This window comes from Rhinolophus ferrumequinum, chromosome 10 (genome assembly GCF_004115265.2).
Source record: "Rhinolophus ferrumequinum isolate MPI-CBG mRhiFer1 chromosome 10, mRhiFer1_v1.p, whole genome shotgun sequence".
In the NCBI taxonomy this organism is placed as follows: Eukaryota; Metazoa; Chordata; class Mammalia; order Chiroptera; family Rhinolophidae; genus Rhinolophus; species Rhinolophus ferrumequinum.
This window is the reverse complement of record NC_046293.1, coordinates 71,617,063-71,643,211: the sequence shown is the minus strand read 5'-3', so window position 1 is coordinate 71,643,211 and position 26,149 is coordinate 71,617,063. Positions and strand designations below refer to the sequence as shown.

At 36.7% G+C, this 26,149-nt stretch overlaps 1 protein-coding gene and 1 pseudogene across 2 annotated transcripts in view; one reads left to right on the top strand and one right to left on the bottom strand.

Annotated features, from left to right (window-relative positions):
* Nucleotides 1–26,149, bottom strand: part of NAV3 (neuron navigator 3) — a 770,226-nt gene that overhangs the window by 528,970 nt on the left and 215,107 nt on the right. For both annotated transcript variants that reach the window (XM_033117411.1, XM_033117412.1), the window contains exon 2: nt 18,405–18,812. In XM_033117411.1, coding sequence (XP_032973302.1) covers nt 18,405–18,476 — 72 coding nt within the window. In that variant the 5' untranslated portion in view covers nt 18,477–18,812. The remainder of the gene's footprint in view (nt 1–18,404; nt 18,813–26,149) is intronic.
* On the top strand, nt 12,783–13,114 carry LOC117028602 (40S ribosomal protein S26-like; annotated as a pseudogene).

Sequence of the window (26,149 nt, the reverse complement as noted above, 5' to 3'; positions counted from 1 at the left end):
GAGATTATGATCATCCATCCATCATCCATCCATCCATCCATTCATTCAACAAACACGATAGGTAGTCTTCATTAGGCCCAGTGCTATGCAATGGCCCTGAAGATACAGAGGTGCTTAAAACCTGAGACTTAAAAGTGCCTGAACCCTTGTGGTTACAAGTAAAGGGACCCACGAAGAACAACAACACAGGACGGGGTGTGTACGCCAGTGTCTGAAAGTGCCAAGGGGATGGTAAATGAAGTTCTATTCAAGTGCTCTACTGGGTTTTCCCATCCTATCACGGGTCAAATGTAGCAATAAGCATGTATTGGCTCATAATATTAAGACCCGCTTCTCTGAGAGTGTTAAGTTTGGGAATGATTGGTGTATATACATTTCTGTTTAAAAACGTGTGGAAATTATGAGCTGTTAAACATTAGAATGGACAGCCTGATTTACAGATGAATAAATTCTACTTGATGGAATTGAAACCATTATGTACGTATTTTTGATCACAACTATGACACTAACCAACAGTGTAAACTTGAGAAAATCACACAAACACTCTGGGCCGCAGGTTGATCTCAGAGTGAACTATAGAATCTCTAAGGTTCGTTTTGGCTTTAAAATTCTGTAACTATTACAAAGAAGATATACTTCAGTCTACTAAAACTTAACATTCCTGGTAATGTATATTATTTGTATTATTATTTAAACTCCTTGCTACTCTTTCATTTTTAATGAATATAATAGGTAGTTTCACCACGCTTTTCTGGGGCCCCTTTGGTTTTACATTTTGTACTTCAAGTGGTCTGATATTAAGTCACAAAAAATGGGCTTCCATAATCCATGGTTTAGATCAATGTTGCCTGGAACACAAAATAAACTAACAATGTCTTTGCTGACTGGGTAACATTTAACTTTTTCTAGCTTTAGTAAAATTTCTGTCCAAGAGGAGCTTAAGAAACATATGGCTCTGCTGATCTTATCATTTGGCAAGAAGACAATAAATATATAGGACAGATGAGTTGAACTACAATATAAATGGATACAATCGTGATTTTAAATCATTTGCTAAAATGATGGAAAATATTATCCATGTATTTTTGTAAGCATTTTAGAATTTTTTTTTTACCTCAATACCTCTGCCCTAATACTAATTTGTTGGCTGACCTTATTGTGTTCTGGGATCTGAAACAGCATTGAGTTGCCTGTGAGATCATGGAAAGCACTTGGAAAGTCTTCCCGTTGGCTCAGTAGTGAAAATTTATTATCAAATAATTTATTATGGATAATAATTTATGATCATTCATTTATAGATATATATACAAACTGATTATCTCGCAATTGCTCGATGTATATTGTTTATTAAGGTAGGGAGCTTCAGGTTATTCCATGTAAGCAAAAATAGTCAACATGTACAGTTCAGATATTAATTTGGTAATTGGTCTAACTGCCCTTCAAGATCCTTTCCAACACTTGATTCCACTAAACTTACGGCAGGAGAAAAGGTCATTTTCCGCTTTTCCACAGGACAATGCTAGCCCCCCATTCCAAACTCTGTGCACGGAAAAGAACACAAAGTATCTCCCATGGCAGCTCTTGTTCTGACTTTCGTTGGTCTAAATCTGACTCGGAGTCCCCTAACTTCCTATTCTACATTGCCTTCTAACCATGACAAGATTTCATCAGTGATGCCCAACAGAACTTTCTGCAACACTGAAAATGTTGGGTATGTCTGCTGTCCAACCTCGTAGCCACTAGCCACCTGTGATGATTCCGCACTTGAAATATGGCTTTTTAATTTTAATTAATCTAAATTGTGATAACTACAGTGGCTAGTGCATACTGTATCAGTAAGTACAGATAGAGCATTCAAATCTTTTCTAAGCTCTGGTTGCTATTTTGCAATAGCTGCTTTACCTTTACTTTCTCTTAGAAATAATCCTAAATTTCTATCAGGTGCTCTTGAAGACTTTTAGAAAAAACTAAATAACACTTCAGTTAATCATCATTCTATTAGAATTAAGTTCCTCTCTACAAAAGCCTATTTTTAATTATGTTTGTAAACAAGAGTATGAAAAGCCCATTATCATGGAGAAAAAAAGAAAACAGTGTGTGCTAATGGACCCCGGACCTTTCTGAATATTGGGAAGAATCTAGCCATAAAAAAAAAAAAAACAAGCATATAAAGGGTTGATTACATTTTCTTATCTGAGAAAGTGCTCTCCTAAGCTGCAATAATAAAGTCTTTCTTCCAGGAAAGACTCCTTATACTGTTGGCCAATCAATATTATAACACTGTACAGGACAGAATTCATATACAAGGAGCTGCTGGTCAGTATAAATTATAATATTACAGCAAGTTTGAGGATGGCTATGCATATTTCAGAGGTAAGAAAATCAACAAACTTATTGACATCGTGTACTTCATACGGTAGTATGGCTCATCAGAGAATAATTTAATTTTGTTTTCATTTTGTGTTTTCTTTCCCCTAACAAGAGGGTCACTGGAAATTATCTTGGAGTCATGGAAATTGACTCTGTCTAGAATATAAGGGAGTCATACTAGAAGCCCGTTACGCAGGGAAAAGGAGTATAATCAAGAACATTGTGTTTGAAAATAGAAAAGATAAATGGGTGATGTCTAGGGGTAAATGCCTGGATAAGAGAGATCCTGGAAACAAGTCTGATGCAGTGTCCCTGGTGCCAACTGTTACCTGGGAGGTGCGTATGCATGTGACCTGCAAAGAAGGGACACTGAACACTGCAGCTACAGTAACAAAAGTGCAGTCCAGCTCAGCCCTATGAAGCAGGATCATATTCTCTCAGAGAACATCCTGGACCAGCAATAGGTGGGCATCACCGCTCAGGCTATGAAGAAACACCTGTCAGCACCACATGAAAACTAAAAAAATAATGTCATGAACTGACGAGGCTGGGCTTGATCTTTCCTTGGATATGTAACTAGGACTCACCATCCTTCTCTTCTTTTAAGGGTATCACCAGAGCACTCAAAAAGACCTGGAGCTGAGCTGTACCCTCCACAACTAAGACTGAAAGGACAACAACTTGACTTGGATGAAGCTGAAGAGTCCTGGGAAAAACACACTACTGTTCCCCAATAAAGTTCTATTCCCCTTCCCCAATAAAATCTTTAAGAAAAAAAAAAGAAGGTGATACTAGTGTCTGTGAAAATATGGTAGGAGGGAGCAATTATAATTATTTCAAAACTTAAATAAAATCTGATCATCGTACATTGGTAGGGGAAAACAATCAAATCTTAAATAATTTTAGCCTTAATTTTCGATACAGCTGCTAAAAAAAGTCCAAATTTCACATAAATATCTGTATTAATCAGTATCCAATAATTTTAAGTACGAGAGATGGCATTACTTCTGCTGAGAAAATACCATGGATGAATTCATAAATACGTACTGTAGCTAGATAATTTGCAATGAAATTCATAAAATGTTTAAACCTGTCATTTCTCTCACCTTGGAGAGCATGAAGGCTTCAGAGGGTCAAAACACAGGAGGCTGTACAGATAAATGTGCTTTGAAAGTTCCACTCTTCCCTCAAAGGGAAAAATAAAGATCCAAGGGTAAGTATGGAAAAGACTACACCTGAGCATTTACTCTAACCTAAAAGTCCTTGTCAAGTTTTCCTGTTTTCCTAGTTAATGATATATTAGTCTGAGAGCTTCTTTGAAACAAATCGTGTGTGTCTCTTCTTATTTTTTCTTTAGCTTTTTTATCAAAAATGATACTCCAATTTGGTAAATGTTCATCAAACCTTTGCTACATAAATGGTCAGTTATTAACTCACATAGATTTTCCTTCTTTGTTCCACAGCAATAGTTCTTGAGTTTGTATCACAATGATGACCAAGACAGGCAGTATCCCTGGCCTAGTAGACGCAGATTATAAACAAACAAGCAAATACCTGGCTAATAGGACAAATTGAAATAATTGTCAAGAAGGAAACCAACAAGGTGCTAAAGCAGAATGTAATGATGGAGTGGGCAGGCACTTTCTGGGGGAAATTACGTTAATACTGAATACCTGAATGATGAGAGGCCAACCATGCAAAACGTGGAGCAATGAGCATTCCCACGGAAACAACAGCAGTCAGGGCAAAGGACCTAACATGAGAAAGTCCTTGATTTGTTCAAAGAACTTAAAAATGGATCACCAATATGGCTGGAACAGAATGAGTGAGTAGAAGAGTGACAGGAGACGAGGTTGGAGGGGGAATCAAAATTAGATTATGCAGGACCCCAAGGACCACGTCAAGGAGGTCAGATTGCACTTCCAATGCACTGAAACATCATGGAAGGGTTTTTGGAAGATGAGTGGTAACCTGGATGCACTGTGCATTTTTTTAAAAAATCACTGTTATACCCATGAACACTCTTAGTGTCATATATTTACCTGTACCGTACCACTAATTTAGTACTGCAGTCCTCCCCTTAATCATGGTTTCGCCTTCTACAGTTTCCGTTATCCATGGTCAACTGCAGTCTGAAAATACTAAATGGAAAATTCTAGAAATAATTCTTACATTTTTAAATTGTGTGCCGTTCTGAGTAGTGTGATGAAATCTTACACTGCCCTAGTCCTGTACTGCCAGATGTGAATTATCCTTTTGTTTGTTGTTAATCTCTCACTGTGCCTAATTTATAAAGTTTATCATAGGTATATACATATAGAAAAAAACATTATACACACACACACACACACATACACACATACACACACACACACTGGGGGTGCCAAAAAAATGTATACACGTGACTTGTATTCATCTTTTGTTATCAGTGTATATTATTACAATTTTAATACATTTTTTTCCTTTCTTAAAATGTGTATACATTTTTTTTGGCACCGTGTGTGCGCGCGCATGTGCGTGTGTGTAAATAGACAGACATAGAGATAGAGATATAAGATTCAGTATTATCCACGGTTTCAGGCATCCACTGGGGATCTTGGAACGTCCACTGATGACAAGAGGGGGACTATTGATGAAGGATCTGAAAGACATTTGTAAAATGGCAGGTACTACAGAAACGTTAAGACACATTTTTATTTAACATTATTTTGCACTTTTCCTCCAAAGCAATGTGGAAATCACTGCATCAGTTTATAATTATATAAAAATATTTTACAGAGAAAGCAGACGAAGACATTAATTATGAAGTTTACATTGTTTTTAAAGTTTCACCCTAAATCCTTTTCTAGTGTTAGAGAATAACATATACATACAAGGTGTTATTTATCTATTATTTACAAACATTATGGTTTGCCAATACCAGCAGCTGTTAAAAGATAGAGGCCCTTCTTATTGAGTTAGCATGAGGAAAAACTACTACAGTATACCTAAGACTGTTGTTCAATCAAGCAGCAGGTAAGAGTTTCAAAAGAGAACGTCTAATGTTAATGAAAAATATAAAGTAAAAAATTAACTACCATCAGCAAAATGTTAAAAGCAAGCAGGAGAATTTGTGTGGCTTCAGTCACACTCTTAAGAGGCAGCCTTGCCTCAGAACTGAATATGCACTATTTGATTAGTACCCTATAGCTATTAGCATGTGTGAAAATATGAACATTAGAAAAATGTGATGCTTGTAACCACAGCATCCTTTAAAGGTATTTATCACAGCAAAAAATAAAAAAGGCCACCAATATAGAATAGTATTCTCATTTTCATTTCACATCAGACAAGTGAAACATACTGTAAAGTAGATCCAAAAATGGGCACATATCCATTTTATTTTATTTTTTAATATTCCCTGAAAAATGATGTGGATATGTTTTGAAATAGCTAGCCAGCTTACCTCTGGAACAGACCCCACTTCCCATCCATTTCCACCATGGTGAGCAAATTCCAACTATGAATGCGATCCAACAGGACATTCTGCCTCACTACAGGAGAGCACGGCAGCTCACATAACTGCATGTACTCACATGTGTCATTGGCACAGCCAGAAGGCCAGGAAGCCAACCTTTGTGTGTAATCTGGTGGCTGATCAGCTGGCAAAACTGAGAAGCTGAGATGGAGTGTGGCCCTACCTATGAGGACTGACGATTTTTCTCTGTGTAGCCTATCAAACTTAAATGTGACCTATGTTCCTTACAACATATTTTCCTAATAATTAAATGAAGCTTCCTAATATGATTTAATGAAATCAGTCACCTTAAATAAGAAAGATAGAGAACCTTGAATCTAAGTTCCCATCGTGACAAGTCTAATGTGACCAAACCAGGTTGAGTGCCAACAGAGAACAGCAGTTTGCCAAATCTGGACTCTCATTTTTCACACCTTTCAAAATCATGTTGGGAGTAGCTCTTGGAAAACATTTGCTCAAAGGAAGTATATCATAGTCAGACTCATGTAGCATAAAAGTTTAATAGGAAAACTGGAAAAGCCTCTGTAGATTTATAGCCTTCAAACAGATTTTGAACAACACATTAATAAATCAGATGTTTTTTTAAAGAAAGAAATGATTTAATATATAATGTCCATGCACATAGAAAACATGCTAGAACAGACAAAAAGGTACAATAAAATCATAGACCACTAAGCAAAACAAAACATGCAATCTGGTGAGATTTTTTTTACCCTTGGGCACATCCATCCCTAACGGGACATAAAGAATATCTGACCTTCGTCTCCACAGATCTGTGAGCGTGGATGGAAATGCAAGGAAACAAAATGTGTTGTAAACTATAGGTTGACATTCAAATATGAGTTAGGAGCCTAACCCACTTTGCTATGCAAGGGGGAGGTGATGGATATAAATGGATAAACTATTAGTAATGCAGATAACACAGTAAAGTGTATTACTCTTACCTACCACAGAGCACTAGTAGGCACTCCATAAAAACACAAAAACGCATTGAATTCAGCCAAAATATAGTATCATTTCAATCTGTGTTCAATTCCCAAATTGATAATTTTCATCTTTAAACAAAATATTACACTAAAATAGAGCATATACTAAGCTAAACGCAGCGTCACTAACCTGAACCTACTAACCTCCATCTTTATCTCTGAAACAATGACTTACCGAAGCTTGGCTAGTGAACTGGAAAATAGCAGGCATGATGTAGAGCCTATTATAAATATACTGTAGAACATTCTTAGTCAAGAAGTGTATCCATTGGGCACTGAGGAACTACTGTATTGTTATGCAAAAACGCTCACAAAAATTTGCGTCTAAAACGGCAATATAACATTGCAGATTTTAAATGGATTCTTAAATAATTACATGGTCCAGAGTAACATTTGTCATGGCGTATTTATAAAAGATAGTTTATTCTGTGAAATAGGAAAAACTGATTACAGAGAATGATTGCAAAAATGATGAAAAGGTATTTACTTTTATTGCATTAATGCTTGGAACCAATACCAGCATATTCAAATCGAAGCACAATCATTATGCTCTTCTATGAAACATACAAAGGACTGAACACTCAAAATTTCTTTTTAAGTCAAGGAAAAATAATCTATACATATGGAGTGGAGTCCTAAAAGTGATTTTAAGTCAATTATTGACATTTACTAACCACTGTCACCCCAATAAATTTAATTAAAAATTTAAAAATAATAATTAAAAAAAAAGAAAATTGTGAGTGTACATCCTATATATATCCTGTAAGAAACACTGCTTAGGATCCTAGGCCCATTGTAAAAAACTACCTTGTGTAGCTAGCTAAAAGACAAGTATTAGCAATCCTGAGTCAGTCTCCCTTAACTCTTCTACAATCCTCTAAGGTCTCTTGATCCAGAAGTTACATTGGGAAGGAGGATCAAGCTTGGGGAAATAAGGCAGAAAACCTATATGCTACTAGAAAGAAAATACCTTGAAAGCAAGCATCACGTCTTTTTAACATATACCTCCCTGCTGTTTTATACATCTTTTCAAACATACAGCAACACTGAAAGAATTTTACTGTGACTAACTAGATAAACCTACCACGAGACTCTACAATTAACATTTTACTATATTATCTCTGTTATATATAATTTTTACATTCTCAATCTCATTTTGGAAATGACAGAGATAAAGCATGCCAAGAATTAATTCATGTTCCATGAATTAAGGATAACTGTCACCGTGCCATGATCAGACAATATTGTGCTTTATTAAACTTGCCGTCGTGAGGGAAATAAAGTCTTTGAATACACAGGCTTCTCTTCTGACTGGCTCTAGGGTTGAGCTCTAATCACAGGTGGTTGACTTTATATCCATATTTTAAGATACACTGTCTTGAGCACCAACTATCTTGTGACTGCAGTAAACAGGCAAGCGGAGCCTTGGCCGCAGATGAACCACTAATACCAAGTCCAATAGAAATCAGGAAAGAAAGCTCAGACAGACCCACAGGGAAGTTCTACCCTGGATCAAGGGTGGATAATCCAGGATTGGTTGATTGATTCCACTTCTATTTTTTCAAGTGTGTGTGTGTATGTGTGTGTGTGTGTGTGTGTGTGTGTGTGTGTGTGTTGCTCCCACTTACAAGTAAAGAAGTCCTTCATTTTTGGGAGTCTGGTATTGAGTGCTTAACTCTTTCGCTGTGTTCATTGATTTCAAGTTTTGTTTTTTTTTTTTTCAAAATGTGTCAGAAATCCACAAAAAACAAAAAGTTGATATTTTGACTATTTTATGCATTTAAGGATAGCAATTTGAGCTGCTTTGTATATAAATGACATTATTTATATGCATAAAATTTTCCTATTGTTATTATTCTTGAAAAACACAAAAATATAGAAAAATGTACATGTGCTTTCCTAAACTTTCTTTCTGGAAGTTTCCATCTGCTGTCAGCAGATGGAAATATTCATTCAGATATTATATCTGACCGTCGCAGCAAAAGGGTTAAATTGTCAAACACAGACAGTAAAGAGAAGCCTAAAACAGATGGCTGTGATTGGAACTAGCCTAGAAGTCATTCAGCACCTGCACTTCGGGGGCCTCATAGGAAATCAAGCGATGAGAAGAGAGGAACACTTCTGCCCTTCAATTCACATTCTGACCTCTGCCCACAGAGGACAGCCCACATCCATCTCCTTAGTTCACCCCCAAGAGCTACTAGTTATTGCGTGTTTTCTAGGGACAAGGCATTGTTCTAAATGCTGTACAGACAACGGTTTTCAATACTCCTATTTTATGAAATAACACAAATAAGAGAAGTAGAAGGCAAGTTGAATAATTTAACAAAGTACCAGAGCCAAGAATCAAACTCAGTCTTATTCTAGATTCTTCACTCTTACATATTTACTATGTTACTTTGTACTGCATCCTCCCACAGACATTAGTAGTCTGATTGGTCAGGTCATGAGTGAAATAATGGGCCATGTATTATGACTGGGCAGTGTTTCTTTCTGCTAAAGGTCGGATCACGGGCATCACCATTTTTTTCCCCATTGTATTGCTCATTTGGGATAAGCTCACCTAACAGGGTCCTCCTCTTTGAGCAGGCTCTCTCTGTCCATCTTCATCCACACAACTTGGTTAGTATTTTCGGGGCAGCTAAGTGGGGCAGCGATTCTACTTTGAGGGACAAGGAAACCCAGAGTTGGCTTCTGGACCCTTTAAGGTATCACAGCTTCTCAGGGAAGATCTATTTTTAGGAGAGTTTGGGAGCATTTATACACATACTCTCCTTTGTTCCCATTTAGTCACGGTTTTGTGTATATATAGCTTCCTCAGCAGGAAACCCTAGAAGAAAAGAGGAGTGAATAGGATTTCACATAAAAACCCAGCCTAAGTCCCAAACACCAGATTGAGTCAATGTCTTCTAATTGTGTTTTGTCCATTTTTTTCAGTGAATGAAGTGAAGGCAAGAGATGGAAAGAGGTGCTGGCAGATCAGCACCTGCTTAGACCAATTTCAGCTGCAAAGGCCATCAACAATGGGGAGGCAGGGGGTAGTGGCAGCAGCTGTCCTATAAGTGGGTCACCTGTCCAGTGAGATTTATAAGTCAGGGTTTATAAGCCATACTGTACAAGTATTGACATTATCATCTGTCTGGGTTTGCACTTAGGATATCCAAGAGTAAAATAGGAATGGATACAGAGGATAGAAGAATCCTTAAAAATTTTAATTCCAAACAGCTGTGTTACAATAGGCTCCAACACTAGCTGGTAGAAACAAACACACTGATATGGATTCCAGAATTCGAGTATAGAATGTCTTAGCTTAGGTTGCACCAGAGCAGCCCATGAAGCAATGATTCAAGTGCAAGTAGTTTATTTGGTTGATGATTCCAAGACATACAGGGAAGTGAGTCAGGGAGGGAGATGAGAACCTGAAGATAGACAATAAAGGACATTTGGGTTGCAGCAGTGTGTAACTAAAGCTAATCCCACCGAGGGACTCTCAGACATGTTCTCTCGGGCAGGGCTTCTCAGAGACTGCTGTGCATTAAAATCCTTCAGGGATCTTGTTAAAAGGCACATTGATATTCAGTTGGTTTAGTGTGGGGCCTGAGACTCTGCATTACTTATATAATTCCAGATAACGCTGCGGCCACTCCTCAGAACAACACACTTTGAAGGTCAAAGATGTTGATAGCTTTCTGCTTATGTGCAAATTACATTTGCACAGAAAGTTCACAAACTTTCTTATGTCAGCTGCTTACATATCATGACATCTGCTTTGTTTCATGTAACTCTTATCCCAGGCTTTGTGTACTCATTGAATATCTTCTGTCTTAAAGAAATTGGTCAGTCCCTACGTAAGGAAGACACAAAGCATTCTGTTCACCTCGTCCTAAAGCTACTAATTAGACGGTTCTGCTCACCAGCACATAGACCGCTGTGCACAGAAACGAATCAGGCATGGCCTCCCACTCCCAATTCATCTCTGAATCTCTCTGCTTACGTACCTGTGCCTGCTCCCCCCTCCATTCCAGTGACAACTCATATTCTGATTTTGGTGATTAGTCTTAAATTTTTGGCCCTTGGAAATGGAATACCTATCTTCCTGATTTTGACGCCCAGCACTCTTGAACGGTATGCTTGCATGAGTTCACAGGTTCTTATCCATGCAGCTGCCTCAGGGTCAGCTCTGTGGAATGTCAGTCCACTTGGTTATACTCACCTGGAACCTCAAAAGAAACAATTGGACATGGTTGAACGATTGTTTTAAAGTGATTATGCTATGTTCAAATGTATATATACATATGGTCAAATGGAGAAAAATCCCAGCCCCTTTGGAAATACAATCTTGAAGAGAAACGGACAATGATATGATTGCCATTCAAAACAGGCCACCAAATATTAGAATATTTGCTTTAAAAAGTAGGTGTGTGTGTGTATTAGATATGAATATATAAAAATCTAATAATGTATGCATAGAAAGGTGAGAGTAAATTGGTACATTAATGTATTCCAAGTGTTCTGCATTGTGTATATACACATTTTTTAAATATATTTTAGAAGAAAATAATAAGTCTCAGTCATTCCTTTATGAAATGATAAAAGCCAGAAGAACACACATGTAAATACCCAGACAGAGGAAGGGATTTAAGAACAAACACAATTTAAAACTTACTAAACCTTGCATGTCATGATTATCATTATCATTGACATAATTCATGAAAAGTAATAACATTAATAACAATTTACATGTAATTCTGCCTTCAAATGCTCAAAATATATATCACATAACTCATGTATCATGTGTCTCAGACCTATCTATTTATCTATATGAAGTCTACAAGGTCATTGTATCTTTTGACATCTAAAATCCACCAATCAGGAAAAAGACATGGTCAAGTTTTGAACAAAGGAGTAGAACCATGAAGCATGGTGTATATATAGTCACTTTTATCTATTTCCAGGTCTTTCTGTTACCCCCAGTCTGTTTACATTAAAAATGTATGCTGCCCGGAGCGAAAAAGGGAAGTGGCCATACAAACTTTCAGAACTCCGTTTGATAACTACCTAGAATATGATCGAGGAAGTTTTAAAGCAGGTTCTACCCATGTTCAGATCTGAGAAAGAAGTTTCTAGAATCACTTCTGAGCAGAAAAAGAACTCACAGAATCTAATTTATCCTTAGAGAACTCCAGGTAAAGCTGGGAGGCAGCCATTTGTAGCATCGTTTTATCAAAGATGAGGGGACAAAGGGAGAAATTAGGGGCAGTTTTAATTGGCATCACAGTATACCATAATTCCAGTACTAGTTTCTTTGTGAACTTGACATCCATATTTGTGTTTGGACATGTATTCCAGATTTGTATAACAACACTGCAGAATGACTGCTCAATTCATCTCAAAAATTAAAAGCTTGGATAATCAGTAACTCGATGACTAATCAATTTTGTTAAAACCCCCAGACAATTCATTCATATTAGCAGTCATGATTAATCAAGATCAGATGATTAATAAATGATATGGGTTTACTTCATCCTCCCTCATGGCCCTTTTAACATACCTCATACACAGGAGCTAAAAAGGAGTCCAGCATATTTTTAAATATAAATCAACATGTAATGATTCTATCCTTCAAGCAGATCAAAGAATGATAGGGCTAAATCTATCCTCAGCCTTCCCTTTTTTTCATAATATTTTTCTCTTAAGAAGACATATTTCTCCATATTTTGTCTTAAGAAGACAGATCTTTAATCAGTTTCCAACATAAATAATTTTAAGTAGTCCTCAAGACCTATGTGAATAATCCCAATATTCTTCTTGTCTCTTATATGATGCTCTTTTACCAAGACTGCAAGAAAACGCAACAAATGTAGTCTAAATTAAAAGAATCAGCATACCCTGGGGACCTCGCTTCCAATATGACCAAGAAAAGAAGGAATAATGGAGGTACCAAAAAGGGCCCCCGCCATATACAGCCAACTCATTGCACCAACTGCGCCCAATGTGTGCCCAAGAACAAGGCCCTGAAGAAGAGTGTCGTTGGAAACATAGTAGAGGCCACAGCCGATAGGGACATTTCTGAAGTAGAGTGTCTTCCACACTCATGTGCTTCCCAAGCTGTCTGTGAAACCACATTACTGTGAGTTGTGCCATTCACAACAAGGGAGTCAGGAAGCGTTCCCCTGAAACCTGGAAGGACTAGACATCCCCAGCCCAATTTAGACCACGACCTCCGCCAAAGCCCATGTAAGGAACTACGTCCTTAAGAACTGAAGAAATATTCTCTAGGGAAAAAATAAAATGGAAATTATACTTTAAAAAAATCAGCACAGTAAAAATTGTAAAATGAAAATTATGCCAGCTTTAAATTTATAAATATTTTTACTCTGTAAAATATTATTAGACAAGTCTAACACAGTCATATGCAGATATGTATCTGGACAACACTTCTATTTGATGTCAGCTGAAAAAATAAGAATAAAACTAGTTTATATGGATCAATACTCACAAAGCACTCATTGTTACCTGCAGACGATGCTTTCTCTAACCTCCCATTTAAACTTAATTTTAAGTCTATGATGTCACAGAGGTACCCTTAAATTAACTGGCTTTCTATATTATGAGACCAAGAACTCGTACAACTCAAGAAAAAAAATCCAATTAAAAAAATGGGTAGAGGACCTAAACAGGCACTTTTCCCAAGACATAGAAACGGCCAACAGCTATAAGAAAAAATGCTCAACTTCACTAGCTCTTAGGGAAATGCAAGTCAAGAACACAATGAGGTATCACCTCACACTAGTTAGAATGGCTATTATCAACAAGACAAATAATAACAAGTGTTGGAGAGGCTGTGGAGAAAAACGAACCCCCATACACTGTCAGTGGGAATGTAAATTGGTGCCTCCGCTATGGAAAACAATATGGAGGTTCCTCAAAAAAATTAAGAATATGTTTACCATATGATCCAGCAATCCCTCTCCTGGGTATCTACCCAAGACATCTGAAAATATTTATTCCTAAGATATATGAACGCCAATGTTCATTGCAGCTTTATTTACAGCGGCCAACACATGGAAACAACCAAAGTGTTCTTCGATAGATGATTGGATAAAGAAGATGTGGTACATACGCGTTATACACAATGGAATATTACTCATCCATAAGAAAAGATGAAAAGATGAAAAACATGGATGGATCTTGAGATTATTATGCTTCATATAAGTCAGACAGAAAAAGTCATGAACCATATGATTTCACTCATACGTGAGATATAAAACTGAAAGCAACAAAGGAGCAAGACAAACAAAGAAAGAAAAATTCATAGACACAGACAACAGTTTAGTGGTTACCAGCGGGTAAGAGGGGTTGGAGGGTGGCAGAAGAGGGAAAAGGGGATCAGATATATGGTGATGGAAGAACTGACTCTGGGTGGTGAACACACAATGCAATATACAGATGATGTATTACAGAATTGTACACCTGAAACCTATATAATTTTACTAACCATGTCACCCCAATAAATTTAATAAAAAAATAATAGGCTTTCTCCACGTCAGCATCCTCTTTTCTATGAATTAATACAATCATTTCTCTCATTTTATATGATTTTCCACATTGCAAACACTCCAATTCACTATCCCCAGAGTGTGTCACTTCTGAAATAATTGTCATCTCTTAGAAAGAAAGATAGGATGTGTTGCAATTATTCTTGAGCTTTTTGCATGGTAGTGTGAAAATAATGCTGGCTAGCATGTAAAAGACACGATTTTAGGAAGTGAAAAACAGAGATGGCATCCACCTTACACATTTCCATAAAAGTAAATATATCTGCATATAGGCGATAATACTGCGCATCCCTCTCTGGGTTAGAGAACAGAGAAACAAAATAATTCAAACAAGTCACCAAATATTTATTGCATTACCATTGCCATAATTTCAAAATGTGTATCCTGCTGCCCTTTTAGCAGTGCCTAGTAAATTGCTGACTATGACAAATGCTTCGGTTTAATACACAAAATATTTGTGGAGCAATAAAAGCAGTGTCCCAGGGCTGTCTGAACTGCAAACTGCCTGCAATTAGACTGACAGTAAAATCTACTGAGCTCTGCTTTTCAGTTCAAGGTCACAATTAATTATATAGCAGTGACATTTGTACCTATTGAGCTTTCACTGTTGTAGGGGCTTTTGGAGGAATAATCTCATAAATCAATAAAATTAGTGGAAAGCAACATACCAACCTCACTAGCATCAATGAGCAAACAAAAGGATCAAAAGGTCAAGTTTTCATAAATAAAACACACCGGGGCATTCAGGTTATTTGAGATGCCATGACAATTCTCCCATCTGGAACAGTCCAGAAGCTAAATGTCAAGAACAAGAATAATCCATAATGGCTAAAAGTAACTGAAAGTTCTGATAAAAATCACAGAGATCAAATATGCAATTGAGTTCCACCTCGCCATACACTAACCCAAGTTGATTTGAGATTCTTAGCACTATTTTCAACTCCTATAAAATCCACATCTCTGCTTTATCCATACTGAAGACTTCAGATACAACTGGTTAGAAGATACCTTTTAACGTGCAAGTATGTTTTCCTCTGTTCAGATTTAGTAAGGTAATAAAGCATTATTTAAAAGAAGCCCAAGTAGTCACATACACTTTTAAACTCTTTAATTTTGAATAACAGTACATATACTCTTTTTTCCAAGACCAAACCTCTAGAGGTAAAAGCAGCTTTTATCTTTCCAGAAAGATACCTTCTTAATAAACTGGAAAGGAGCAAGCAAGTTCCCAGTATAGAGCAAGCAGTCCATGCATTACCTCTTCCCTGACATCCACCTACTTATTGCAGTAGAACACATACTCAGAAACTCACATGCTCAGTGTCCTAACAGAATCTACTTAGAAGCAGAACATAAGTACAAATCCACATACTTTCAATTAAGAACAAAAGCCAGTGAGCTATGGTGGACTGAACAAGAAATCAGTTATGCAGTATCCAGAGTAGGAGCCTATATTAAAAGCCAGTTCAATGCATCGTGTTTTTTGAATGTCTGCCATATGTCAAACACTGTGAAAAGAACGCATTTTTCAATAATACCAAAAAGATGCTTCACCTCTGGATGAAGTCATGTGTTCGAATAAATGTATTTTATTTCACTGATGTGGAACACTGTGCCTGTTAAATTAATTCATCATGAAAGAGCACAAACGCTTGAAGTAATTACATGAATGATCTTATAACCTCTACTGGCAATTGTGAGGTGACAGGGCTGTGCCCAGAGCTTAGCCTACGAAGATTTATGAAACTACATTTCATTTTTCTCCTTCATACAAACTCACAAAGCTGTCACTGAGACTAGGTGTTCCTGCTGACACTTAACAAATCTGAACCTTAAGTATCGATCAATCGATCCATCAATATCTGCGTTTCTGGTTTATTCAGTGTGAATGCCCACACAAATTGGGTGTCCAGGAAATCATCGGAATCCTATTTTCCATCTTGCTACTGCTCATTGAAATTGCTCCTTCCTCCCCTATCTCCCTACCACCTAGAAGGTGGGGCCCTAGTGGTATGGGGTCCTCTCGTCTCACTACACCAAGCTGTTATTGTTTTTTTCCTTTTAATTTTCCCACAGAATCATGGCTCACCATAGTTTGTCTAAATTCTACTACTATTCTTTCTGAGCTGAATAGTCCTTTGTGAATTGGCCTGGGAAACTAACCATCATTACAGACCATTGTTTCAAGTTCCATACAAGGCACTTTCAGAATGAGGTTTAAAATTCATTTCATTCTTCAGCTTGTAATCCCTCTGTGTTAGCAGAAAATATCTCTTATTCAGGAAATGAAAGAAAAGCACCTGCAGAGGTACTTTCCTTTCCTGCCAAAAAACAGAACTTCAATCAAGAATTATAACTCTGTGATATTAATTGCCAACCTCGTACCCACTTCCCTCTTCATTTACCCAACCGGCAAATTACCCTGAGTTAAGGACAGTTCAAAAATGTAGACAGAGAAAAATAATTAAATGACTCCTCAGTAGTTAAGAGATTCCAGAAATGCTTTACATGTAAACTCATCTTGCCATCTCTTTTTGCAATTTATACCCTTAGTGCCAGCAAGGAAAAAAAAAATGCTGACCATTTGAACCTCCACCACCATTCTTGGTAATATACTTATTTGTGTAGAAATATTATTTGTGTAGAAATATTCACATTGAAGTGAAAATTGATTTCAGGTATCTTGGATTTTATAGTACTTAGTATTTTCTAAGGTTTACTTATACTGCAGGTAGACCTGCAGGTTTTCTAAGGTTTACTTATACTGCAGGTAAATGAGTGGACCAACCTGGACATAAATAAGCCATCCATTTTTTTCTGAACTGATGCAAAGAGATCACTGTAGCACCCATTCTAGTGGCATTGGTCATAATGTTAGAATAAATTAATAAGCTATTGTCTCTATATTGTCTTTTCTAAACTTCTCACCTCCAAAACTGTGAAAGAGCTAGTTATCTTCTGGGACTACAAAGTGACTAGTAAAAAACCGTCTAAGATAGATGTGAAAACAAACCTTAATCATGGCCCTTAGACCCAGGTCTAACTAAAAAAATCTCCTTTCTATGATCTCATTATACCTCGCTTTTGTGCCTTCGCCACTGGGTCCCCACACACCTCTCCTGTACTAATGGAGTCAATGAAAGCACCACAAAAGATAATATATTTTACTATGAGTGGGCTTTCTCTCCTGGGCACCATCTCTGACCCTTCTGATAAGTGTTCTCTAGATGGTTCTCACTACAGTGCAGCAGTTGAGCGGGTAAGAGTTTCTAAAACCGGTAGGAAAAAATGAGGCTTAAGTGCAATCCTTAGTATTCAGTTCCCAGCTTCTTACCCAGAAGCTCTCTAAACCAGTTTTAAAAAACTATATTAGCACAGTCCTTTCTCAATATTTTTCCATTAGTTCCTTCAACAACACACTTCAAGCGTCAAACAAAAGCTCACAGTGGCCTCATGACTCTTTCCAGGCCAGCTGTAAAAAACACGGCTTAAACTGACGTTCCCCAAGGACATGAAATTGGAGAATTTCAAATGTCATTGGTGGCTTCTAACGGCAGGAAGGCAGGTGTTGTCGTGCAAGAGAGCTCTACCTTGCCCCTTGACTCCAGAGGTGCCCCATGACTCCCACCTCACCCTGGATCTCAGAAAAATCACACCTCATCCTGGATCTCAGAAAACTGTTCACATGAGGCCAGGCCAGCAGGTCACCAAAATGAAGTCAAGAGTGAGAGAACAAAGTAGAATCCTTTGCCAAACCATTGGATGGATCAATTCAGAAGACGTTAGAAACAAAACCACCAAACAAATGGTAATGAAATCCAGACCCACAGCAACACTTGGCTATGTGGCAGGATTTGTTACCATGAAATGGCATGTTATTTTATCTTCTAAAACACATTCATTTTCAACTTACAATATTCTCTTTAAGCATAAACAAAAATGACCAAATAAAAGGAAATGTATTTGCATTACCTTCTTCTGATCTTCTAGCTTATGGCTCACTGGATTCTTCCCATGTCTGTTCATCTCTGAAGATAAATCCATCACATTAGGTTCTTATCCTTCAAAATGGAATCTCTTCAAAAAAGCAGCAAACTAATCCAAGATGCAATCAGTAGAAAAACATTGGCATGCCACATTTCCCATCACACACCGTCTCTGAACTTCATCAACTCCACGGAATGATTAAAAAATCCATTGATTGAGTGGAAAAAATGAATTTTGGAATTTACTCCCAGGACTTTCCAAATCAACATATCGTTTTTAAATGCTGATGTCTCAAAAGCAAAATTGTCATCCAGGAATTTTAATTCCAACTGCTATCTTTTTCTTTCTTCACAGTTTTCCATTTTAATAAATAATTACACAGTTCCTGTAAACCTGTGATTAAAAAAAAATAAGCACACAGTTAATTCTATCTCACCATTTATAGTACAATTAATGAAAAATTCTTGTCTGAAATGCTCAATTATAAAAAATTTAGGCACAGATTACATTTCACTTAAAAGAGCAAGTGAAAGGCATTATTCTTCAACCCCACTGTCTTCAAAATACCAATTATAATACCTGAACCAAAAAGAATATTAAAACCAGGGATTCACAGCACACTGACGCTAAAACTCAGCAGAGACCACAAATATACTCATCAACAGGTGTATATGCTCCATGGTTCCACTTATTAATTACAGCATTCAGAGAACTACAGAATTTAGAAAAGAGCTCGATATAAGTAGACACAATGATAGAGTGATACTTTTCATAAAGAATTGTATTTAAACTTCAAAATCAGTCTGTGAATTTGTTATTACTCTATTTTAAGATGAGGATATTGAGAAGGTAGGAAAACGTTTGTATGCTAGTAAATGAGTAGCAAATAACAGAAGTAGAATTAGAATTCAGACACCTTTGAATCCGAAACCCTTTTTGTTGTTGTTGTTGCACTGGACATACTTCTCTCAACTCATATTGCATATTTTGTCCACAGGATACCTAGCTGAATTATGAATGCACAGTGCATTCTCCTAAAAGGGTCAGATAACCTGGTGATGCCCAATCCCACCTAGAAAACAGAATTACTTGTTAACATAATTTTAATCATATAGATTCCTGGGGTCTACCCAACTCTGCTAATTTACAAGCTACAACTTAGTGCTTGGAAATCTGTATTTTTTTTTTTTCATCTCTTCTAGACACTCTGATACAGGAAACTGACTAAGGAGTTGAAACCTCCCTCTAATTCAGGACTTCCCAAACTTGTCTGCATTTTGGAATAACCTGGGAAGCTTCAAAAACTACTGATTTTGTGTCTAATCCTAAGAAACTATATTTAGTTAATCTGGCATGTGATCTGACTCTTGGAGCCATCCTAATACTATATATAGTCCTTTTCCATAGTTGATCAATCACTGCTAGAATACATTCAACAAGAGGAAACCCAGTGTCTCACAGGCAGCTCTTTCCATATTGAGGCAGCTCTAGTCTTTAGATAGTTCGTCCTAATTTGGAGATGAAGTCTGCATTCCTGAATATTTCTGAACATTTGTAATATCTTATGTCCTTGCAGCCATCACTGTACACAAAACATTTTTAATTTCCCTTTTTATCTGACAGTTCTCCAAGTACCACTTCAGCCTGGTTAATCATCCCTGGAACCTTCAACAATTCCTCACCACTCTGGTTACTTTCTTCAGAAGAGTTTTCTCTTTTCACAGGACCCATAACCTGTGAGACCCAGAAGAGAACACAAGAGTCGGTCGGCCACAGCACGCTCCCTTTAAGAACTAACCTTCGGGTCCCACAAAACACGACAGGCCAAGCATAAAATAAATGATAAAGCAGACAACTGGTGTTTGAAAAATCACTGCCTGAGCTGCCTTTTATACCTCTCCACACACTGTTTCCTGTCTAGCCATCCTTCTGCCAACCATTGACCCGTCTCAACCCTGCAGCTCTGCTACGTAAATATTTGTAGTTTGTGAACTAATGTGAATGTTTCTAGAAAAAGAACCAGTATGGGCAAAGGCTCGGATGTGAGAGAAAATATGGCCAGTTTGAGGAACTCAAAGGAATTCAGTGAGGAATTGCTGAAAAAATGTCAAGAAGGAACGCCACAGAATAGAATTTGTGATTTTAAAAGTTCATCTTAACTGCAATATGGAAAATAGATGGGAGGGAGAGAAATCTGTGGCAGAATACAAAAGAGACAACAGCATCCTGAACTAGTGTAGGAGCTGATGGGGTAGAAAGAATGACCAAATTGCGTGATACAGTATTTAAAAGGTGGAATTGACAGAACTGGCAATTGATTGGATGTGAATATGAGTGTAGATGGGTGTTTTAAGGGTTCATGAGCATATGGACAATGATATCATTATCTCAAGCAGCAGATCCCAACATGAGAAGCACTTTGGACAGGAGGAGATAAAAAAATTTGTAAAGTAAACAAAAGATGTTTGTTAAAATCTAGAAAATTACAAGCCAATCTCACTGATGGACATAGAAGCAAAAATCCTAAAGGAACATTAACAAATGGAATCCAACAATGTATAAAATGAATCTTATATCAATTCCAAGTTGGTATTATGCCAGGAATAAAGAATGGTTTAAACTTTAAAAATCAATCAGTGTAATTCACAGTAGCAAAATAAGGCAAAAAAAAAAAAAGGATATGTTCATCTCTGTTGGTGTACAAATATAATCTAACAAATTGAACATTGATTCATGACCAAAAAAAAATTTGACCTAATAATACTTACACTTTACCTGATAAAATATATTCATAAAATATCTACAGTAAATAATCAAATTTATTGGTGATAAGTTATACTTTCCATTTGCTCATGAACACCTGCTAACATGACTTCTATTCAATATTGTATTGTCCTGGCCATTCAGTAGAACAAAAAAAAAAAAAAAGTGAGAGACAGAGGGAGGGACGAGGTGAAAAGGATGGAGGGATGGAGAGAGGCAGGAAGATGCATGCGAGCAGTATAAACTGGAAAGGAAGAAATAAAACTGTTATTATTTGCAAATGTTATGATGATATATGAGAAAATATTAAAGAATCAAGAGGTAAATTACTAGAATTAATAAGTGAGTTCAGCAAGTTTCCTGGATACAAAATCAATATATAGCATTCCTTTACATTTCTTTATAACACCAACAAATATTCAAAAAAATGAAACTTTAAAAGGATACTATTTACAGTGCCACTAAAAATATCAAGTATCTTGGAATAAATCTCATATTAGATGGTAAAAACTTTATGATAAAGCAATAACACATCATCAAAAAGTAAAGCTCTTAATGAGTAGAGGGCCATGCACATTCATAGACTGTAAGATTCAATACTGTAGAAACGCCAGTGCATGCCTAAAAGATTTATAGAATAAGTGCATTACTACTCAAAATCCCCAGTTTTCTTTTTATAACTTCAGAATATGCTTCTAAAATATATATGAAAATAAAAAAGACCAAGAAAATACAAGACACTCAGATGAAGGACAAGTTGCAACTATTTGCTCTACCAGATGTTGAGACATATTACAAACCAATTGCAAATAAAACAGTATCTAACTAGTGCAAGGATAGACAAGTTAACCAATAAAACCCAGAAAACCCAGAGAGACTCTTAACACATATGCTCACTTGATTTATAACATAAGCAAAATCACAAACCTGTGGGGGGGGCGGGGGGGTGTCTTTTCAACAAAGAGTTCTGGGTTAATTGGATATCCAAGTAGAAAAAAATGAAACTTGACCTCTACTTCACACCAATAATCAAATCCAGGTGGATTGTAGATCTACATGTGACAGAACAATAAAACCTCTAGGAGAATATTTTCATGACCTAGAGGGAGGGAATGATTTCTTAAACAAGAATACAAAAGCATTAAATATTTTAAAAAATAATAACTATGATTATATTAAAATCAAAAATCTTTATTTATCAGGTTTTGCCAATAAGAAAATATAAATGCACAGAGTAGAAAAAGGTACGTTAGGGATGGGGAGAGAGGGTAAGTATGTGTAAAAGGGAGAGTACGTGGAAGTGTTTAGTAACAGAACCAAGATGTATCTTGATTGTGGACATGGTTACATGAATCTGTACATATGGTAAAACTCCACAGAACAATACACACACACAAATGAGTGTATATAAAACTGTTGCACTATGAACAACCTCTGTGGATTGTCCCAATGTCAATGTCCTGGCTTTGATATTGTACTACACTTATGTAAGATGTTACTGCTGGAAGAAACCAAGTGAAGGGTATACAGGACTTCCCTGCACTTTTTTCCTTCTGCCACTTCTTGTGAATCTGAAATTATTTAAAAATTAAAAGTGATAAAAAAGAGGATGCATGAGGCGGACGGTTAGCTCAGTTGGTTAGAGCTTGATGCTCTTAACAACAAGGTTGCCAGTTCGATCCCACATGGGCCACTGTGAGCGGCACCCTCCACAACTAGACTGAAACAACTATTTGACTTGGAGCTGGAAAAACACACTGAAAAAAAAAAAAGATATACAAGTGGCCAATGAACATATGAAACAAAACATGAACACCCTCATTAGTAATCAGGAAAATGCTAATGTAAACTGTGATGAGATACAACTTCTCATCTATCTAAATGGACTAAAAATAAATAAATAAATAAATAAGAATACCAACTGTTGGCAAAGACATGGAACAACAAGAACACTACTGATCAAAGTATAAACTTGTAAAAAAAAATTAGTCTGACCCACTAAATTTGAAGACACACATACTGTTGTATGACCTAGCGAAAACATTCCTAGACATGTACTGGTCAAAAATATAAGCATATGTGCAGCAAGAGAAATATACAAGAAAATTCCTTCAGAATTACCAAAAAGAAAGAAAACAAACAAACCCAGAAACAACACAAAACTCCGTCAATATTAGAATGTATAAATAACTTGTGACATATTTATATAAGAGATAACTGTACATTAAATAAAATGAACAAACTATAAACACACATATCAATATGGATGAATGTCAAAAATATTAAGAATTCAAAAAAATCCAAACCAAAAGAATATATACTGTATGATCCCATTTACATAAAGTTCAAAAAACTTGTAAAACTCAACTATGGTATTAGAAGTCAGGAGAGTGGTTACCTTTGTTGAGGGGAAGGAAAAGGAGTTTGGATTTTGATAGGAGTCTGCAGTGTTATCAACATGCCATTTTTTTGACTTGGGTGGGCATCACATGGATTTTAGTCTGTTACAATTCACTGAGCTGTGAGCTTGCATTCTGTGCAGTTTTCTTGATGTTTAATATGCTTTGTGATAAAAATATTGGCTAAGAAAAAATTCAGGTACATCTATGTCTTTAGTATTTCCATGCTGCTCTAATAAGCAACAAATAAGTATCTAAGTTAGATAGATGTTACAATGTTATTAGTGGTCATTTCTGTATTCTTTTTTTTTTTTAAATTATGGGACCAGCTGTTTGATTATGGCATAGACTTTTGCCTGAGAACAATAAGTTTACCAATACATGATCTATCAAATGTCGGAGAATGCATTCATCTCCTGAGTTCCAATATTTGTTCCACTTTTCTTAGAGTAATGAGTTATTATAGTCTATGAACCATATTTTACACAAATTTATTTATATTAGTGTGAAATATTTCCAAAAGCATCACGAATGCTCTAAATTATTCAGATTTATACACCTTACCTAAAACCTGCTCTTGCAGTGCTGAAAGACATATAAAAGACTCATCGCACTGAGTGCTTCACATGTGTTTGCCACAGTGAAGCCAAAAATAGCAAATTTCAAATCTAGCTCTTGTCTTTATGGAGCTTCCACTCCAGTGGGGAGTCAGATGTAAACAAAACTAAGAAGTATCAGCATAGCTTTTCCAGCTGTGTCCAACATCAAAACTTTTAAAATACTGATGAGTTTACACCAAAGATAAAAGGCAATTTCATGTAGACAGAATTAATTAGTAGAACACTATACAGATAAAAATTAATTTGAATACAGTTCCTTTTAAATGCATAAAGGATACAGTATGACTTATGCTTACTTTTGTGAAATAAAAACCATTTATAACAAAACTCTAAAGGAGCTGGCAGAAAAAGAGTGGAATTATATATATTAAAATGATTCTGAAAGTTATTCTCATATGCAGGCAATTGTCAACATGCCAATATTAATTCTCTGCCACTCTTCTTCAATATAATTCAGACATTGGGTGTGGTAGTTAAATATAATCATGGTATGCATACATACAGTTTTATTTTTTTCTATAGTTTAAGAGGTTTCCATATTGTTCAGATTTACCTAGAAATTCCTCACTCATGTTAAAGATTTAAAAAAAAGATCAAGAAAGGGAGAGTTTGGAAGGATTTTTGAGTGGTTGGAGTGTGTGCTACCTCCTAACCCAGCCTTCTGAGAAGGATTTTAAGGGGACCATTCAGGAAACTTGATGCATGTCCCCTGCAGTTGAGGGAACACAGACATCCAGTACCGAGCAAGGTAAACTGGCCCATGGCACTGGGGTAGGTTGATCATCTGAGAAGGAAACTGAGGTCTTCTCTGATTGTACATCAAAGATGTATAATTCTTAGGGACGAGATATCGAATTTGTGGTAGGAATGTTTGCCTCAATTCATTCATGAAAGAGAGTCTGCTCCAAAGAGTAATTTGCCAGGGTAAGGGGCCTGCTGCAGGAGGAAGGGGTAGGTGCTGCAGGGCAGAGAAGCTGAGGAGAGATCTGAAATGTCCAATTCAAGGAAAGGTCATTACGAAGGTCAAGGGACCCAGTAGTACAATCTTCAAACATCTCAGGCAAATAACCATGACAAAAGTCAGTTTTGAATATCCCGCAGACCTAGAGAATGAAGGCATCTTATAACAATATCAGACAACAAGAGATTTACTACCTCCATACCTCCCCTCTCTTCCCCATCTCCCCTACAAGACCCTGTGAGTGGGGGAGGAGGTGAAAAAAGAAGGTCCTTTCCCAGAGGCTGTAGGGGGCTAGGAAGGGGCACCGGTACCCATTCTTGGTCTGAGTGAAGAGGAAGAAGTTTTTGAATAAACATGTGTTAATAAAAATATTGAAATAAGTATTCTAAATTGTGAATTGAAATTTTTTGTAACCTACATTGATCATAAAGCTTATATGACCTAAAAGTGAGCAAAAACATTAAATAACCCAAATTTGCGTCCAGGGACTCAGAAACAATTAATTCTATGAGAAGTCTGAAGAAACAAGAGAGAAGTTTGGAATAGAGATTTAGATGTAGGAGTCATTAGTCTAAAGAGGATGTCATTTATGGAAGTTACACAGGGTGAAAATCACCAAGGGCAGAACTCCAGGGGGATGATCCAAATTGTCTTAGGTAGTATTGTTAAAATCAACCCCCAAAATGCAAACTTGATCCCACCACTTAATTAAAATTCTTCAATGGTTCCCTAACACCTAAGGCCAAAAGGAAAATCAAAATCAAAATTCCTTAGAATGTCACTCAACACTCTACCAACATGATCTGTTTCTAACTTTCCAGCTTCGTATATCATCACTTCCAGCTTCCATATGTTAGTGTAGTTATACCAAAAAACTTACGAGTCCCTGAATATAACATGCCATTTCATATCTCAAGCACTAACATATCCATAAGTGCCACACAATCCAATCGGCAAAGACCTGCTTATACTTAAGTCTCCTCAAAT